Source organism: Pogona vitticeps, chromosome 3, assembly GCF_051106095.1.
Source record: "Pogona vitticeps strain Pit_001003342236 chromosome 3, PviZW2.1, whole genome shotgun sequence".
NCBI classification, from domain to species: domain Eukaryota; kingdom Metazoa; phylum Chordata; class Lepidosauria; order Squamata; family Agamidae; genus Pogona; species Pogona vitticeps.
Window position 1 is genome coordinate 199,597,752 of NC_135785.1, and position 21,128 is coordinate 199,618,879.

The window sequence follows — 21,128 nt, forward strand, 5'->3', positions numbered from 1 at the left end:
GATTCAGTTTGGACATGGATGTGGGTTGGGCTGGAGCACATTTCCCCATGTGTCATTTGATTACCAGGAAAGAGATCACACTGGATCACTCCACAGGCACTCCAAATCGTGATCTATTTTCCCATGCGATCACACTCCTACTTGCCACACAAGAGACCTATGAGGAGTTCTGCTAAACTCTCTATTGCTGCTAAGTCTTGAGGAAAGCTCACCATCAGCTCACAAGTTGAATGTTTTCCCAAGGCCCTGGGCCTCTGCAATCACGGCATCTGTATTAAGAAGGCTCACGAGTAGCAATTCTAGTGCTTTACATCCTGTTTTGCTTCAACAAATGGGGCCAAGGACTAGCTCTCCATCTTATCCCATTTCCTCTCTCCCAATCTTTTGATGGACAACATTGTGCAAGGACAATCCTAATGCCAGCTGGGAATGGGTAGAGATAGCCTCCTAGGCTTTAAAGCCAGCTCAAACACAAAAATTATACATAATTCCTCTCTAGCGCTGTTTGTGTTTATATCTATCTACCTGCTTAGAGTCCAAAGGAAGCATAGCAATTCTTCAGCTGGGGTTCTGAAACTGGGCAACCGATTTATAACTAAATTGTTATTTGTGATGAGACCAATTATTCAGACCAGGATTACAGATTTCGGGTTGAACTGTATGAAGTGTAAACAGGCTATCTGGGACAATACAGACCTGTAGTAAGAAGACAGAACTCCCCAATAATGGAGTTTTTAAGGACAGAAATTTAAAAAGATGTATTCAGCAAAAATTTTGGGATGTTTGTGATTCCCAGTTACTGTATGTCAAAATCAGATGTGTGTTCAGCCACCTCTGGTGATGTAATAATTGGGAAATATTGATACTTGCCACTTATTTAAAAGGAGCTGGGAATTCCAATATACTGTATAAAGATCACAGATACCTGTCTTTACATTTCTGTAAGAGAAAATGGTTTTGCCACAAACGTCATAGCTGATTTTCACTGTGTACATTACACCTGCTTCCAGATTTGATACTACAAGTTCCATATCCATGGTTTCTATTTGCTGAATGAGCTCCTTTTCTTTGTACACTTCGATCTGGAATGAATGGTTCTGCTTCGAATTTACACTCCAAGACACTTCAAAACTGTTGCTTGTGACACTGAAGATCTTGTAGTTTCTGATAGTAGGAGGATCTGTAATGTCAATCATCACAGAATTATAACAATTCAAAATATTTGTACAATCCCATCCTATGCATGCTTACTCAAATAAGTAATTTTACAAATTTCTTCTCATAAGGAAATGTGCAAAACTTGCAGCCACTAACAGACATATAGATTCATGGTGCATTTCTGTAAAACTGCTTCTTAATATTAGATTGGTATAATACTCTGACCATACATAAAACGTTGATCCTATTTCATTTGTTCATTCGTTCTTGTTTGACATGATCAATCCCAAGGTGACAATAAGATCCTATGCACACAAGAAAACCAAAACCAAATATATATTAACACTTCAGACTAGAAAAAATAATAATCTTTTTGTCTGTTAATTTCCTTTGATGCTAGTATTTTTCATAGCTCACTATTTATGATTCTCCAGGTGATGCAGACACAGTTACCAGGGAAAACCTGAGTTTCTACACTATCACTGCTACACAAACAATTTAATTTATTAGCCTTAGCCTGGAGCTTCTTACTGTATGCATTTTTGTGTGTTCTAAAAACCATTTTAAAAAATTCTCTATTTATCTTTACAGAAGCATGTGGAACTGTTTCTGCAGTGAAATCAGCAAAATAACCCAAGAAATGTAGCTCCATGGCCATATGACCCAGGATTATTTCCATTTACATGAGGTACTTGTGAGGCCCCAAGAGCTGAACAATCAGGACAGTAGCTGACTTTTCAGATTGCTAGGGGCACAGTGATGCATATACCTCACAATGGAAATTCTTGTGTAATCTATTGTATCACTCTTATTATTTCCCTTAAGTGGCTAATTTATTGACACTCTTGTTTTGAGGGGGGGAGAATGCCCTAGAAAAATCTCACCTGCCCAGGAAGGGCCAGTCCAAATCATGGATGGGTGAAGTATGCCTCTTCCCAACAGATGTTGTTGGAGAGTGACTCCCAGAGATCTTCACTGTTGCCTGAGCTTGGTGAGGCTAGTAGAAGTTCCAATCCAACATCTGAAGGGCCATGCTTTGCTCACCCCATCCCAATTACCACATGAATTTCCCAAACAAGGTAACTTTACAAAGTCACAATTTTATGAATATATATTTGTTAGGATTTCTTTTTGAACCATTTTTATTGTAGTAATAGCTAAGTACTGAACTAAATGTTGATCGAGGCAATTCTGCAAAGAAGTGTTGCCAGCCTTATCTCTTTCATTTTCAGAAGAAATTGTGAAGTCCACTCTCTTGAAGCTCCAGTTGACTGCCAAATCAAAGACGGACTTGAGTAACAGTATGTGCCATCAGAGATCACCTCATAAAACATTTTTCCCCACTGGAAAAAAAATTCATACATTCAGCTTCCCATCAACAAGTACTGAGTTGCTTTGGGATGAGAATTTCAAGTGACATACTTTGAAAATAAACCAGCCTTGAGGCCTAATGCTTAAAATAGTTTTCTTCACAGTGAAAAGAAGACTTTAAGTGGCCAATGAAAAAGAAATCTGAAGTGGTTGACAGAATTCTCTTTATATGCCACCAGATGTCTCTGTAGGCATTATAGCTGATGCAGCTTCAGGACAGCCAATATCTGTCTTTGCTTGTGAATTGTTGCACTTATTTTCTGTTTCTGTGATATCCCCTTCCATGCTGTCTCAAAGTCTAATAAGCTAAAGCTGTACATGCATACAGTAGGTGTTCTCTAGACAAAGTAGAATGACCATTTAATAGAATATTTCAAAAGAAAATATAACTTACAGCATTCAGAATCTACAGATTTGCCGCTTTCTTGTGGTACAGATGCTGAATTTCTCACCAGATCAGAAGAATTACTCTTTTCATACAGAAGGTTTGGTGAACTTGAATCAAAATCTATTGAAATCAAACAACAAACGGCCAAAAGAGAAGGCTGAACAAAGTCTGTTACCTCAAAGAAAAAAACAGTGAAAAAGACAATGTCTAAGTATTCTCTCAACTCTGCTCTTTGAAAGTGATTCATTTAACTGTTTACAAGTTAGATCCTGTTGTATTCCAGTAGCAGCTACACCTCTGAAATTGCAATGGTTAATATGCCGTCTCCATTTGCACCAGAAAGACTATTAGATGCAGCTGGAAACCAAACCGAGGGCCTGCCTACACTGGGAAACTAAGTCCAGTCCATGCTTAAACTTCTTCTTTTAAGTCCAATCTATTTTAATTTTCACTTGAGCAATCCTTCCATCCACACTGGAATTTGTGCTGAGTCCACTTTTTCTGTGCTACAGGTCCATACAAAGCAAGGGTTAACCAGTTTCCTCATATGTTTACCCAGTATATATGCAAGTACAGAGGCGGCAGCAACAGCAGCCAAGGACAGCTGCAGTATGAGGGGGAAACATTGGGGTGAAGGTTTCAAAGACAATTTCTCCTGCCTTTCTCCTCAATCGGGGCTCTGCTGGGACTGCAGGGTCCATGGAGTCACCATAGCCCGTTTCCCTGCCTTTTCTCGCAGCTATCATTCAGGCAGGCTCGGGTGACTTTCCTTCTTTTTTTTAAATTAAAGTATGCAGCATATCAAAATGGCAATGCATCAAACTAGCATGGTTTTAGAATTTCACAGTGTCAGTTAGGGAAATATTAAAAATAAAAGATGAGAATAGAGATGGGGGTTTCTCCATCCTCCCTTTTAATGCCACAACCCACGCAATATGTCATAGGTTTGTCACTGAAGTTAATGCCACCCACAATCCCATTTTGGTGTGAGCTAACCATCTGCACAGGCTAAACAAAGAGCTAATTAGGATCACTCTGAATTGTGCCAAAAAGAATACATGCCCTACCGCTGTGCCAGAAAGGTGCACAGCACCTCTTAAAGGTGAAAGATGGGTCAATCTAAGTGTAAACCATGCTAACAATAATCAATCTATATGCCAGTGTGGACAGGCTCTGATTGAACTTTATTCAATATCTAACTGTAAAAGATGTACAGTATGTTCACTGCACATGCAAAACTACATAATCTCCTATATTCTCACAAGAAAGGCTAGAACTTCTCTTCAGACAGGATGCCCTAGTTTCTCATGTTTATATAGTATCTGTAATGGTTCCTAAAATTCTAAATTACTCTAAGCAGCTATATTTGCATAGCCCTAATTAACTCTCTTATAAAGCTGCACTAAGAACAAACATGTATGAAATAACAACCTTGCACAACTATGTCAATGACTTCAGACACCCGCATCACGATATCCTCCAACAAAGATGAAATGTTCACCAATGGAACCAGCTGCTGCAGTCCAACTAGAATCTGAGAAGCCAATGTCTCTGCATAGAGTTCTGCCCGAGTAGTCTGGATATGGTACACTGACACATTCAAAGGCCATAAAGCTCCAGTGATCTGTGAAAAAGAGTCTCTTTTTGTATGTTAATTCATTGCATATACATGAAGCTACATATTCATTTGATATGAAATGCAGAACAAAAGAGTACAAGTATTGAATCAAAATTATTTAGTAATTAAAAGGCATGATGGTCATGAGGTCCAGAGTTCCTCCATGGATGCATTCTATGCCTTGTATGTCATTCTACACTGAAAGTGTGGCCAGTGAGTATGTTAACAGCAGGGCAAGGATAGCCATAATAGCCTTGAAATCCACTCATTCATGTTTTAATCTGCCATGATATCCATTTGAATCTCACCCATCCACTAAATCTCTGGAACTCTGACAATCAGAACAAACAATGCACCACGTCATAGTACAGTATTGCAATCTGAACATCAAGTCTCTGTAACTGACATCTTGATTTTTATTATTATTTTTTTTAAAAATTGTATGTCTTTGGTCAGAATTCCACTGGTGTTGACATAAGATATGTGCATCTTGCCACAGCTAATTGACATGGGGATGGGATGCATCCCAATGGTGTTTGGTCACAGGCTTGATGGTACAACCAAGGTATGCCCCAGCACTTTGACAGTTAGCCATGGCAAGTTGAGCAAACTTTGTGTGAACACAAAGAGGATTCATGTAAATATGCTCCCAACAGCCCCAACACCCCCCCCCCAAATTCTAAGATTCGTTTTGTGGAAGGAATGGGTCAAAAAATCCTTTAGTGCTTTCTAGGGGTATGGGGGTCATAGTGCCATGCTTTGAGAGGCCCCTGACAGCCCTGGAACTCATTGCCTCTCCAATTTTTTATTTTTTTTAAAAAAAATTGGTCACTAGAAAGCAGTCAGGGGCTTTTCGATTTTAAACATCCTATTTTTGTAAGCAAAAGTTTGGGAGGTTGGGAAGCAGCTGCAGCTCTCCTTTGTCATAAAAGACTCTGGAAAGGCAGGTTACGTGGGCAACTAAAAGGGCTCTTCTTGTCTGCAGGATATTTCGCTGACTAAGTTTTCCTTTAATATTAGTGACACTGTTCCCCACTTCTGCCACCAGTGATGCTGTTTCTTAGATACTCCGCATGTTATTCCTCCTGACATAACAGAGACTGAAACATTTGCTTCCAGTGTGTAAATAATGCACCATGGTATATTCATTTTGAAAACCAGCAATCTGCTACCAAGAGTTTAGCACTGGGGGGAAAAAATCTTCACAAAGCTGGCCAAGCCCACATTCCATTTCTTAGCATTATACTTGGTTTAGTCAAGATTCATATAGATGTTAGGAAAAGTATGAGTGTTGAGGGAAGAAGAGTTAGTTCCTGTCCACTAGGTGGCAATCGTAGAATCAATGTAGGCACTTCCATACCATTAAATAAGAGGACGAACAGAAGTACTGTATGTAACAAATTTAAAACTACTGTATTTATTCATACCATTGAATGCAAAAGCCGAGAATGATTCAGAAGTTTTGGATCCACCGTATTTAGCTTGTTGAAATCCATTTTCACCAGGACTGACACATTATACCAATATTTTGTCACTGTTTGCCCTGGAACAGAAGAGAACTGACTTATTTTTAGCTTGAACATTAAATTAATGATGCCCAGTTTTCTTTGTGGCTTTCCCATTTGCAGAGGTCATATTTAATCAACTCACCAGATTACTTAGGTGGTTTACAAAGTCTACACTGATGATCCTTTTATAAATAAAAAGATGGTGAGGGAGAGCAATTGGAGAAATTAGTTTTAGAAACACTTCTACAATAGCTTCTTTGCTGTCTTTTGATCCTGTCATATAGTTCAGCCAGGCAGCTACTCATCCATAGCAGGGGGCAAGGACAGAACCAGTGGTATCACTTCTGCGTCAAGTTCCATAGACTTTCTTGTTGGCCATGCAAAAATCCCTTCTCCTCACTCAAAATGATAAGCTACATTTCTTGAAGGATTTTGTGAGGCATTTGTTTTGTGTTCTATGAGTCTAAAGTTTCTCTCTGGTTTTCCATTCAATCATACACTCAGGTTGCAATCTGACATACATACATACATACATACATACATACATACATACATACATACATACATACATACATACATACATACATACATACATACATACATACATACATACATACATACATACTGGTTACTTCATCAGGCTTTCAGAACTAAAGAGAGATAGGAAGATTCTTCCAGAGACAACAAAGTTGAATGACATCAGAGAAGTGACATTTCGAGCGACCAGATAATCCGGTAAAGGTAAAGGTTCACCTTGACATTTTTAGTCCAGTCGTGTCTGACTCTAGGGGGCGGCGCACATCCCACTTTTCAAGCCATAGAGCCAGCGCCTGTCTGAAGACAGTTTCCATTGTCACGTGGCCAGCGTGACTAGGGAACACCGTTTTACCTTCCCACCGAGATGGTACCTATTTATCTACTCGCATTTACATGCTTTCGAACTGCTAGGTTGGCGAGGACCTGTGACAAAGCGACGGGAGCTCACTCCGTTGCGTGGATTCAATCTTATGACTGCTGGTCTTCTGACCCTGCAGCACAGAGGCTTCTGCAGTTTAGCCCACAGCGCCACCACATCCCGTAGTAAGTCACAACTAGAGTAGGCCTATTGACTCAATGAAACTTATAAAGGAGTTGACTCACCAAATCCCCACTGATTCAGCAGCATCCTCTAGTTATAACTGATTGACTGATTGATTTAAATTATTTATATCCTGCTTTTCTCCTAAGAAGGACCCGAGACAGTCATTGGATTTCAGCTAAAATGTATTATTTTAGTGTTGAGCAAAGTAAGATTAATCACACTAATTTTTTTAGACCATTGTTTGAAATATAAGGGCTTCTTATTATACAGCACAACTCTAGGCATGTCTACTCAGAAATCTTACTGAATTCAATGGAGCTTACTTCCAGGTACCTGTGGACAGAACTGCTGTACTAGGTTCAGTGGGTGAAGAAAGGGATGCTTTGCAGAAGACCAAGGCCATAGTCATGAGGTTATCTCTGATCTCTGAATGCTAACTTTGAGTAAAAGAGTGGGGAACCTGTGGCCCTCCAAATGTTGATGAACCACTGCACACATTATGCTGGCAAAGGCTGATAACAATTAGAACCCAACTGTATCTGGAAAGCCAATGGTTCCCCAGCTCTAGCCTAAACCTTTTGTTCCTGCGAATATAAAGCCCTCTTCAGGTATTTGTTACAAACCATGTAAAAGATAGTGGGGTCCAGACATGTAGCACCAGGGCTTGGAAAAGTTTTTTGGGTTGCAGTTCTCACAGTCCCCCAGCCAGTGGCCATGCTTGTTGGGGAATTCTCGAAATTTTAATTCAGAATTAACTCTTCCAAACTCTGTGCAAGACAGAAGGTCCTTGCCTGTCTTCATTCCTCACCTACATATATTTAGCAGGAAGATATCAAGACGGATTCTCAATGCCTTCTATGTTCTATGCAGAGTTCCAGATCATAGAGAATTTTCTAATTAACATCTGAAAATGATTCCCTTTCCCTCCATGCAGTATTTTAACATTATGAACACCTGAAGAAACATGGAAACAGTATAGACCCAAATGCCTAATAGCAAGTAAATCCATTCTTATTCTTTCAGAGTTCTGACTAACAAAGAAATGGAGAATCCTCGGCCTTCCAGATGGTTTACATTACATATTCTATAATATCTTACAAATGACTATGATAGATGGGGCTAATGGGAGCTGTAAGCCAAAATATCTGGAAGTTTAAAGACTGTCCATCCTGGAGTAGGGAACTGGAAAGGCATGAAGATAAATGGCAAGGATCAAGCTTGTTCAAAATGTCAATGCATATTATTAACAAAGAATACAAGTAAACAACTTCTGTTCCAGAAGGCTTTTAATTGAAATAATATTAGCTGTGGGTCCGATGGCAATTTTTATATATATTTTAATTGTATTTTAATTGGTCTAAATTTTATTGTATTTTAAATGTTGTAAGCCACCCAGAGACCTTTGGGTAGCGTGGGCGGCATATAAATAAATAAATAAATAAATAAATAAATAAATAAATAAATAAATAAATAAATAAATAAATAAATAAATAAATAAATAAATAACCAATCTATAGATCTTAAGTGCGCCACAAAAATTCTGGTTATGGCCTTGCTAGAAGGAGAAAAGTATTAGTCAGTACTATACCTTCCGGTAAAGGAGCCAAACAACCCACTCCTTTAGACGTCTCACAGCATTTTTTATGTTCTGGACAATCCATATCAAACGTGCACGAAATATTTAATGCTTCTGCTTCCTTTCCTGGACAGACCCCAGGTCTTGAAGCAAAGTCACGGGATCTGTTAAGGGCTACAGAAGAAAGCAGTTAACAGCAAATTTGCACCCACTGGTCAGGATCTGAAGGGCTACTTTAGGTACGTCCAAAGGCTAGTGCTTGCTCATTGGGATTGTATAGCTATTTACAATCTGACCAGGTGATCTTCAACTTTTTAATGTGCCAGCATCCTGAAAGGAGGCACTACAACAAACATGCCCAAGGAAATATTAAGTGGGTTTAGAAGCCCTTAATAATTATAGGCAAGCAGCAAAATGACAACAGGTTCAGATGTGCACTGGCAGACCAGAGCCAGGATCTCTTGGATGAAACAGGTACTAACAATAATGGTCGCAGAGTGCATGACAGCAAGTAGATCTCAAACATCTCAAAATGCCTGAACTGACAAGCAACACTCCTATCAGCAGTGTTCTGTCGCAGCACCTACAATGCAAAATTGAGCAGATTAAGGCATCAGTGACAACATAAGAAACAACATTGCATTTAATTCTGAAATTAAAGAAGTCTTCACAGGCCAGCTAAACAGGTGGGAGAAGTCCATCCTGTTTACATCTGTACAATACAGATGAAAGAACAAGACCTTACTGTTTCTTCATTAGGAGCTGTGAATGTCAGCCTCACCCGCCTACTGTGCTTAATCAAAAGGACTAGTGACTAAGCACCAAAGTATTTTCTTTCATTGCAGGAGGAAATGTTCTGGTCTCTGAAATGATATCAGAGCCAGGTGATGTTATTATTACTGTGATGTACTGCCAGTATTGGCACCATCAGGGTTAATTAGTAATAATTATGACTACTGGTTTTCATACTGATGAGCTATTTTTGCAAAGGATGTAATAAATGATTAAGAGAAATGTGTCAAAGCTAGGCAGAGGAAAGAAAGGGCAGTGAGAGGTAGGGAACACTGAACAAGCATATGCAAATATTATCTCAGTCAAGCTGTGACTCACTCAAGGTAAATAAGATATATATGTGCGCACAAAATAAGCATACAAAATATTCTTGAGCTTCCTCACATAACAGAACCATTAGGAATTATCTGTTATTTAAAGAATAGGCATAAGTTTGACAGACCCTTTGGCCTTTCTTACTCTAGTATCTTGTTTCCAAATCTGTAATAACAGGAATCCAAGATTTAGTTCAAATGACTTTTATGTTCAAAACAACCGTTTCTCTTTCAAATGACAGCATAAACATGTTTAGTCATAGATGTGATCTATGCACCCCAGCAACTGGGGTGTCTAAGAAAGCCAGCTTGGAGCCACAGAAACCATTAAAGAAATATATCATTTTTACATCAGCCAAAAGACAGAGACAGACCTCCAACATGTCCCTGTCAAAGTCTATCAAGCTATAATTATTATAGGCACAATTCCCAGAGAGAGGCCATCTGTCAACCTCTTAAAAGATGAAAACTAATAAATGAGTCCCTTCAGTTAGTAGAATTTTTCCTGATTAAATCACAGAGGTGGCAAGTGTACAAAATTTATATGCATAAGAGCTCCCTTATAACGAATATAATAAGAACAGAATGACAGAGATTTTACAACCCTCACAGAACTATTGCTTCTTTAACATCTTTAAATATTTAATGTATTTCATTATTTCTCTTTCAAACTACGGTAAAGCTATAAACTACTCTAGAGGTCTTCAGATTAATTGAATTGGACTGTGGATGCTATCTAACAAAAGCAGTAAGTACCACAGAGTTGTGTTTCTTTTCTATCAACTGGTCCCAGAAGCGCAGCCAATGAATTTACCAGCAAGTGATCGTTTTGCTTCCCCATGTGATCACCGATTAATTAATTCATTCATTTCATAGTAGCCTCAGTATTTACTAAACACCTTAAAAGCAAAGTATTGTACTAACATGTCAACTAACATGCTAACATGTCAGACACTATGGGAAGTTGAGAGACATTAAATTTGTTATCTGTCACACAAAATCTGAAAGGGCAATAGATCTGCTATGCAGAGAGAAGAAGATTATTGCTTCCAAAGAGTAAAGTCTGAAGAGAAAGTATGATAGGAGAATCCATATTGAAAAGCCCTTAGTTCCAGTCATTTTGAATCCAGAAGAATCTATTCTGACTAACATCAGGCATTAACAATTGCTCAGTGACATGTAGTTAATTCATTCCCCCAGTTGTCAACTTCTTTTCATCATTTATTTAAGACGATGTCTAGACAGTTCATTATAATTTACACAAGGTATGTCTAAGACCTCAGATCCAAAGGATGATCTGAGGAAGGCAATGATGTATTTTTGTGGAGGAACCTAAGGAACCCTGTAAGTGCTTGGATGGGGGAAGATTTAGAGAGCTGCTCCAGAGCTATCTGACAAAGGAACCTCTACACAGACAGGACCCTGGGCAACCTATCCCTGGGTGCCTCCTTCTGTGGAATAGATCTGTGCATGTTGCTGAACCTCATCATTACCTGAATCAGTATATGGCTTTGACAAATCAGTAATGTATTACAAATGAAGCAGCATTCCCCTCAAATGATCTTCTACCCACTATGAGAGATCTTGCAAATTCCCCTCAAAGTCAGTTCTTCCATAGGTGTCATGTCCAACAGTTGTTAAGCCGTTCACTCTTGTACCAGCGCTCTACTGTAAAACAGGCAGGTGCTCTACATTTTTTTAGGTATCCCATGAAATTTCTTGGATGATTCATGGTTGTTTTTTCATGGAAGAAACACCAGCCTGTACAGGGTTATTATATTTCCTGGACTAAATGGTACCTTTTCTGCACAATATTCCCTCAAAAGGGCACTGATCTGCACAGAATGTAGCAGTTTCTTGCACAAAGTAAGAGGCAAATTTTTATTTATGCACAAATAAATAAGGAAAACAAAACAGTTCTAATTTCATTGATACAGGAGGCAATCTCAGTGAGTAGTCCTGGCATGATGGAAAATCCTCAAGAATGAGATATTTTTCAAGTATTCTTCACATCCCTACTGAGTGCAACTTTCCTCCTTCTCCCTATTTCCCAAAGCACCTTGGATTGTTTTTTTTTTTTAAACAGCTTTTTATTCATTTCTCAATGCTTTTGCAATGCAACAAATTGCTGTTGCTCATTATTGTGTATAGAGAGAATGATACATCACTAACAAGTTGTTTCTTACGTACATTAATTTTAAAAATAATGATAATCATCTGTCGTCGAGCCAGTTCTGACTTATGGCAATCCTTTTCAGGGCTTTTCAGACAGAGAATACTCAGAAGTGTTTCCCATTCCCTTCTTCTGTGGGCGCCCTGGGACTGTGCAGCTTGCCAATGGGTACAAAAGCTAGCTGTTCCCCTAGGAGGCATAGTAAGGAATTGAACTGCCAACCTTTGGTTCCACAATCAGATACCTAAATCACTGAGATATCATTCCAGACAGCTCTAAATCACTGAGATATCATTCCTCAGCTATCTATCCTTTAAAAAAAAAGGGGGGGGTATGTGCTAAAAAAGGAAAAAGTGGCCAAAATGACCTTAAATCTCTCAAATAACACCCCTAAGGTAAAATTGTAGGTATAGTAAATAGCACTGTTCACTCCACCAAAATGTGGCATTACCAGTTAACTTTTTGCAAAAAAGAAACAAGCAAACACTTTATCATTATATCCTAACCTATGAGCTAATATATTGCTGCTACATCATTACTTATTAAGTTGTAACATGTCATGAGTTCAGCAGAAGATCCAGAACCTGAGGGGTTAAATGTAGCTGAGGAGAATGCTGAGCGATTAGAAACACAAACAGCTGAATCGCCACCAGATTCTCCTCCCCCAGTAGACAGGGTGAGGGCCAGGCTTCAGCAAAGACTTGTAATGCAAAGGTCAGAGGATTGCCTGAAGGCTGCCCGCAGAAACATCCAGTCAACTAGCCCTGAGTTCTGACAGGATGAAAAGGCTTCCAGCAGTTCAGTGACTGTTTTTACTATATAAGCAGCTCCCAGACAGCTGGAAGTTCGTGGAAGTAACAAGTCAAATCTCTGGCTTGCATCCATGCTCCTGGCTACCTTGAACCTTGTTCTTTGGACCCTTGGCTTTAGACTCTGACCCTGGACTATGTTGTGTGATTTGGCTTTGGTATCTGGATATTGACTCTGCATTCTCTGAACTTCTGACATAGGACTGGCTTATTGGACTCTGCTGTTGTAACCCCTGGGAATGTGACATAACAGTTCATTTGGAGCTGTTCTGAAATCTGGCTCTAGAGGCTTTCCTGCCTTCCATATCTGGTTTGGAGAATGGCTCCATAGGGAGCTACAGTATGGAAGGGAAATGCCCCATCCTAGGTTTGTCAGAATCCCATCATTCTGCCAGCAAAACACCATTCTTGGATACTACTCTATGTGAACAGATTGTCCTACAAGGCATATTTGGGAAATATTTTTTCTTTATTTCAATCATTGTTTCTTGACCATGTTCTTTGTGATTTTTTAAAGACACATCTGAAAGGCTTCTGCAGATTGAATGTTTGTTCTGGCCACCGGCCTCAATTTGTGCTGTTTGGTACCAGATGAGTGCAGATCTCACCAGGGTTTCTGTCCATGCTAACTCATAAACCATCACTTCTCTTGAGAAATCACCATGTTTTAAAGAAATAGTTCAAAAATAGTTCCAAAAATTTAAAGAAATTGTTTAAAATTATATTTTGTGTTGGATGTTTACTTTTAGTAGCTTAGCAGTAACTGGGGATGGGATTTTCAAATTATTTGCAGTTGTAGAATTTCTTTCATCAATAAAAAGTCTTCACAGGAGTTTTCGGTCACATACATCTGAGAAATAAAGGCTCCATCAGCAATTTTGAAGAAGGCAGAATTCCATGGGAACTACGAGGGATTAGGAAAATAGTAATCCCCTAATCCATTGTAGCTTTCAATGGAGGTTAGCACTCCCACACATCTCCTCTGTTGTCTTCACAGAAACAAAATGGCTGATGAAACCTTCATTCCTCTGTTGAAAGTAACTAAACATACCATGAGGACTTTAATTTTGGGGGTAAAACACCCTGAGGTAATACCTGCTGAAATAAAAAAAAAATCCAGAAGTTTCATGCATAGGAATGACGGATTACTGGGCAAGATAGAAACCATGAATGGCTTGTGAGTGATGTAGTTCAAGGTGTGCAGGTAGGTCAAATTTACAGAATTTGTTAAAAAGAATTAAAAACAGCAAGTGCAACAGCAGTATTTGGGGAAATGTACTGTATTCTCAATGGATGCAAGTTTTCTAAATCATCCATAGGCTACTGAATTTCCATAAATTACTATAGTGTTTTCTGCAATAAAAACAATTCTAATAATATACTGTATTCCATTCTGAGAATGAAATCCTCTACTCATAACAAAATAAATGATGACTCCCTATTAGAACATGTCTATTCTTAGTGCAAGCCAGGAACACGTATGAATGTTTTCTTTAACAACTACTGATGAGGATGAATAAGAGCTTTATGTGTCTCAATGAGACACATAAAGCTCTTATTTTTTTTACAAAAGAATTTGTAAAAAAGAATAATAAAAAGCCTTTTTTTTTTTAACCAAAAAGGAACCCTGGGAATTTAATGAATGACGACAATTTAATAATTTACTTGACTGTTTAACACTTGCCTCTTAAAATTAATCACAGGCTCATTGAGACTGATTCATGTATATCCAGAATATGTACATTATTCTTGTGATAGTTATACATGAAATATCAGCCTCTGAGCCTCAGTGCAGTATGTAAAGAGAACTGCCTTTTCACAGATTGATAGAACTGCAAGAACGTTGGCAATGTGATTTTGCAGTTCATAATTTAACATTCATTGTTTATTTAATACTTACGCAAGGAACAGTAGAGGCCAACTTGCTCATATCCCTCACAGCAGTCTGTCAGATTCACAGTCTCTGAGACTACGATGGGATGATACTCTTCTTTGTAATAGGTTTTGGTACAAACCCTCCATGGAATCCATCCTCCACATGGTGTTTGCATCTCATATGACTTCAGGTAGGCAACCATTTTGTCCACATCTTTGGAAACACTGTAATTGCATAAATGGTAGCCCAGCAAGGAGAGTCCTTTCTCTTGAAAGAAAGAAGATAGAGTGGTATCTTTTATGTAGGAACTAGTGACAAAGAAGGTACCCATCCCACAATGGCTTCCAAGAATCAAAATAATTCATTTTTTAAAAAACACTATTTACTGTGTCTTAATACTGTTAATAGGTTTAGAGAAAGATGTAGAGGTCCAGAAGAAAGAGACCCACATCAGCAAACAAATATCTAAAAGACAGGACTGCCCATCCCATTAAGCATGATAAGGCGGCCATCTGAGATGGCTGATTTTACTTTTGTTAAAGATAAGCAAACGATTGGATACGTTATTTAGTACTGTTAGGTTTTTATGATGTATGTTTTTTTTTTTACTTCTGGGGAGTTATAACATGCCTTGACTTAGGGAGAAAGGGAAATGACACATGCTTCTCTACCTCAAACTCAGTATTGAGGCAACCAATTAAAGTTTCCAGCATTTAAGACAACAGGGCCATACAGCCTATAGAGTCTATTGAAAGCAGCCAGGTATAGTTACCTGCTTGTCACACCACTAACAGAGATGCCCCTGTTCACAGCAGTGGGGCTACCATTTGTACACTGAAGTAGAGAACAACTGTTTGTGTGAGCTCTGAACGAGTCTGTCCACTAACACAACGTACCAAGACAAGGATTCTTGCCATACCTTTTAAAATACAAGCATTTCTGTCAGACCAAGATATTTTGCTGTCTGAGGCAAAAGTAGCAAATGGCACTCCCTGCCCATAGAAGTTAAGGCAAATTGTCCCTTAACCCAGTCTGGGTTTTGTTTGTTTGTGTTTGTTTTTGGGGGGCATATGAAGCAGAGAATCCCACAAGGACTTCCCCCTGACCTTGGCAATAAAAATGTAATAAATAGCAAATGATTCGCTGTCCTTTCACGATACTCAAGAACTGCTGCTTGATGCAGTCACTCACTGTCATCTGCCTTACAGGTAAAGCTGCCTCTGGTAAATCGGAAATAAAGCTAGTGGATAAATATCCATCTCAATACAGTGGTAACAGAGGATTCACACAGCTTCACTATTCCAATCCATGATTACACTATGATTGGAATAAATGTTATAGTGGCCCCATGAACATCTAGGAACAACATATTATTCTGACTCATAAATCACCTTTATAGCAACAAAAAGATGCACAAAATGTTCTTCATTTTCATTCATCACAACGTGTCCAGAACTAATTTAGTTGGCTGACTACACATAACTGAGAATGGGATCATAATAACAATACAGATCTAAAAATCATATTAACAAGATTTCTCCAGTGTCCGCTAGCTATGAATCACAGCAACAGAAAGCTCCAGTATTAACTATGGTTCTCAGAAGACCTTAGCAAGCATGGCATTCTGAGAACTATAGTCCAATAAAGCAACCTTTTCCAGCTCTGGTGTCTGATAAAGGTTAACACCCCCCCCCCCGCAATGAAATAGAGCTCTTCTTTACAGTTTACATGAAATACAGCAAATTTCTATATATGTGGCTATTCACAAACAAGGCAAACCAAGTTTAATAGGGCATAGTTCCAGGTAAGTGTATATGACATTTTCACCCTGTTTCCATTTTATGTCTCTTTTACAAAACTTCAGTATAAAGATATTCCATCTATCTATTAAATTATTTTAAACATATAACTCCATAATTCTCAGTGAATAGGAGGATCATGTTAACACATTTTTTAAAAAAGGCACGTATCACCAAAAAGTAGGACAAAAGAATGATTACCCCAGCACCCTTTCAAATGGAGGGCTCTATGTAAGGGAAGAAGACGTGTAAGGGGTAGGGTAAATTACAGGAGTGCTTGTTATTAAATAAATGTTCTTGAAGCTCTAAGAAGTCCCCCCCCCAAAAAAAGCACAGTTCAATGTTTTGTTTAAGTTAAACCTGCATGGGAATATGGGCTAGTACAGACCCAGCAATGTGCACTCTTACTCACCTGTAAAGGTGTTGCTTATTTCTTTCCCTGTAGTGATGCACAAGATGAAAACAAAGACAGCAAGGATCTTGGTCACTGACCTGAAGGAAATCTTCATTATGTTTGCAATATCTTTGTTCCCAGGGAACAAAACAACTATGTGTATTACATCCAGCTTTTAAGAAATAAAGCTTAAATTCTGCCACTTTTCTCCTTTGTATTTCGGTAAAATGCTTGTCTCAAAGCAGAGAGAAAATCCAGCCAGTATCTTGCCTCTACGGGTTCATTAACCTTCTCCCCATGGAATACCTGCATCTCAAACACTAATCTCAGTCCTCAGCAACCTGATGGAGCCTTTTACAGAACAACATGCTGATTAAAGCTCACTTTCTTGGAAACGAGTCAACTGGACCTAAAAACAAGTCACTTTTAGTGCTGTGGAAGGAGGGCAAAATGGGGAAGAGTAGATTAAAAAAACAGCTGTAACCTTCCATTCAAAGAAGGGATGTAAGCAGAGGGAAGACTAGATTGGGCTAGGCAGAAACAAGATACTGTACTCCTTTTCAGCAAGAATAAAGAAGTGAAAAACTAAGAGGGTGAGATGAGAAAAGAAAAAGTCCATACTTTAAGCTTAAACCCATGATAATGCTGCACCTGCAGCTATGACATTGCTTGCTTTTCTTTTTCTGGACCTAACATGCTCACTCCCTGGAAATTTTCGAAAAACATTTCCCAAAGAAGACATCTGAAAAAGAGGACAACATCTTCTGCCACCTAAAACATGTTTGTATTTAAGGTGCCACAAACTTGTTGTTGTTCTTGCTTATGCAACAGATTGACAGCTACTTATCTCCAGAAACTTGTGAGATTCTCCTTACAGACACAGAAAGCATATGTGCAGGCCTTGTATAAGGTGGTAGCCTTCCAAGCTTCCGTTTAAGGTAATAATAGGCACAGGAAAAATGAGACAGCTCATTGCAAAATATACATATAACCTTCATTCTGAATTGTCAATGGTGTCTTCAAAACATGTACAGTATTGCAAAATGGTCTTAAATTAATCAAAAGAAAAAGTGTGTGATACTTCCTAGACAATCTTATCTGCTACTGTTAAAGAGAATGCTCATATTCCTTGAGGATGCTGGTGCATTTTCTAATTGGTGTGGTAACTATAGTGAAACTGGGAGAGGGTAGTTCTCAGTTTGAATCAGACCCCTGTTAGAAGGGCTGTCCAATCCATGTCCATTTGAAGGACAAACAACAGTTTCAACAACTGACCAAAATTTACAAAATGGATGAAATCCTGTTGTACAACTCCATGTGTGTAATATTAATGATGTCATCAGCAGTAGCAAACTGCAGTTGAGCAAAGGCTTCTTTTGGATAATTCTATTCCACTTCCATTTAAATCTCAGCCATTTCTAAATTCTCACCTACATATAAAATTTAGGACATGCATATTTTATGGAAATGTGTGTCTTCCTTTTTTGCATTTTGCTTTTTTAGGGGGTGAGGCCTTTTTAAAAATATAATTTAACAAGTAGCTACTCTGATAAACATGCTCGGAATCTTCTCCTGCCTATTTATGACAGAAGACTCTGCCTTTAACAAGCCTTAACTTGCACCACTCCCATGTCACCTTATTAACTTGTTTACTCATTCTCGCCTTCTGTATTCAGTAAAGTGAATTACGTAAACAGCAATTATGAAAACAACATCAAATATACTGTATATTATTCCAAATCAGTGTAAAGATTCATTTAAAGCAGATTCATTTAAAGCCCATGGACTTAATCTGTTTGTATCTCTAAGAAAGAAACCTCCAGCAATTACTGTTAGCTTGTTTAAAAAGTCAAAGGCAGCACGCCCCCTGAATAGACTAGTTTTATCTTAATTACAGCAGATAACATTTAAAGACCTATCAGGATAAACAAAAGAGCTGACAATTTGTGACCTGCCAGTTGTTGATCTTGCAGGCTATTGATAGCTTGTGTTCTTTAGATATTTCAAAATTATAACTGAACTTAGCGGAGATGTTGATAGTTCTCAATCAACCAAAGTATCACTCACAAAATCTAGCAGTTCTGGATAGAAACCAGAAAAGAGTGGATTATTGTGTTTTGCAAGCCTAGCCTAACTTTGATCAGCTTGTCAACAGAATGTATTCTGTGATGGCTAAAAGAAATCCAATATTTTTCATAGCAAAAGCTGGCTTTACCACTGGGCAAAGTGAGTCAGCTACCATTTCTGGTAGTTGCTTGGGGGAATTAATTCCCGCTGGGTCTTCTCTATCAGCATTTTCCATCTTCCCAACTAGTGTTTGTTTGCTGTGGTTTCTGTGTGACTGAATTACTCTCTCAGCACATCACAGTATTGTTGGGGAAAGCTCCTAAACAGGATTTAAGAAGCAGCAGCAAAATCGTGAATGGGCCCTTGTTATTTCCACCTGTGCAGGGATTTTCGAATACGAATACCCCCATCTCTAAACATAACACCTCAGTTAGAGAGGCTGCCTCTAACATCAAAATAGCTGCAATGCTATCCAGTCTCCAGAAGGAGGAAGAAGTAAAACAGAAGAAGGAAAAGATGCTGGCTTTTTATTGGCTGTGAGATGTTTGAAGCTCTTTATATATGGAAAGTGTTTAAAAAGAGAAAGATTTCCCTCTTTAGAGACAGAAAGCCAGCTGCAGGATTTGTTGGTCTCCCTAGGAGGAACAACTTTCCTGCAAGGAGGTTGTGAGGTTCAGGCAAGGACTCCCCCTCCTTTCCCTGCACAATATCAGACATAGGCTCAGTTGAAAGAATTAATGGTTTATTCTTTCCATCAGACATCAACGTATTTTCTTCTTCTTCTTCTTCTTTAAAACAGGTTTAATATTTCACTCTTTGGGCTCCATTCTTCTTTAACAACAGTGTTCATAACAACCTCCTTAGACTTAACCAAACTGGCAACATTAGATCTCCACCACGAGGGTAGAAGCAACATTAACATTTAAAAATAGATTCACTTGTGAAATATCCAACCCAAGCCGGGCTCCTATACTCGGAGGCCTGGATCTCTGTGAACTCAGATAGACAACTGGTTCTTCTCACAGTTGGGCCCAGGGGAATCTAAACATGGTCTAGTTTCACTATAATTAGCTTCCCAAGTAAAACTTTCCCTTTCCTTTCTTCTTTGTTCTCTCCCTTCAGTTTCTCCCCATTAGGGAAGTTTTCTTACCAGCTTCTCACTTTATTCCCTTTTGGCCACTTCTAGAGGCACTTTTAAAGTAACCCATTCTGCAGACCACGGGGTTTCTTTCACTATCTCCACGCAGTCTTTCTCCTCTGCCTTTTATTTTATCTCAGTCAACAAATACTCTGCTCCTCTAACTAACTCCACTTCCACCTCTCCTATTTTTTTTTATCCTCCTCTTTTCCTGCCAAGATGGAATCCTCTACTGGTTCACTCTTTCCCAGGCTTTCTAACATATAAGGATTTAATGGTTGTTGTGGGTTTTTCGGGCTCCTTGGCTGTTTTCTGAATCAAAATTCATAGCCATTCTGTCCATCAGTTATTTCAGTTCAGCTGGGGTTATGTCCTTTACTTTCCTAGGAGTAGATGGCACACTCTCTTTCTGTACTGTAGTCTCACAGAGATCCTGTACTTTTGAGGAGGCCTCTTCTCCTGATGAGTCTTCCTATGCAGCCAAGTGCTTTGCCCTGGAGGTGTCTAACTGGGCTCATACCTCCATCCTGCATTGTTCCCAGGGGCTGAGAACCAGCCTCTTCCTTCAACTTAGCCACAGGCCTGCTGTATTCTGATGATTCAGCCTCCCTTGACTCCCAAGGGCCCAGAGTCTCTGGGGCTCTGCAGTTCCACAACCATGTCAGATTGAAGGGGTCCAGTTCATCCTTGCTGGAGGACATGTCTAGTGAGGCCATAAAAATACAGCACATTACACTGATCATGAAGAATGAATAATCAAGTCTCAACTATCATCTCAAGATCATTTCCAACACCCCTCTAGGAATATTTGATGGAAATGAGAGGTAGAGATGAGTGTCATCTTTTGTGAGGTATCGGCCGCTAACACCCCAATCCAACATTAGGGTCTTTCTACAGCACCATCAGTTCTGTTTACCAAAATTGGCCCATGAAGTAGATCTCATTCCCAAAAGTTAGCCGTGCAGTTCTCGGTCATGTTGCAGAGTTTTGAAGTTTGATTATTTATTTGTCCTCATTACAGGCCGCCTTTCTCCTGATAAAGGGACAAAAGGTGGCTCACAGTATT

The 21,128-nt window shown here is 39.0% G+C and overlaps 1 protein-coding gene across 1 annotated transcript in view; it reads right to left on the minus strand.

Annotated features, from left to right (window-relative positions):
- UMODL1 (uromodulin like 1) overlaps window positions 1-20,581 on the minus strand; it is a 45,897-nt gene extending 25,316 nt beyond the window's left edge. Inside the window, exons 1-7 of the mRNA XM_078390274.1 lie at window positions 16,876-20,581; window positions 14,689-14,931; window positions 8,713-8,886; window positions 5,963-6,078; window positions 4,349-4,541; window positions 2,924-3,037; window positions 926-1,180 (exon numbers count right to left, since the gene is read on the minus strand). Of these exons, the coding sequence (XP_078246400.1) occupies window positions 926-1,180; window positions 2,924-3,037; window positions 4,349-4,541; window positions 5,963-6,078; window positions 8,713-8,886; window positions 14,689-14,931; window positions 16,876-16,972 (1,192 nt within the window). The 5' untranslated portion in view covers window positions 16,973-20,581. The remainder of the gene's footprint in view (window positions 1-925; window positions 1,181-2,923; window positions 3,038-4,348; window positions 4,542-5,962; window positions 6,079-8,712; window positions 8,887-14,688; window positions 14,932-16,875) is intronic.
- Window positions 20,582-21,128: the final 547 nt, after the last annotated feature.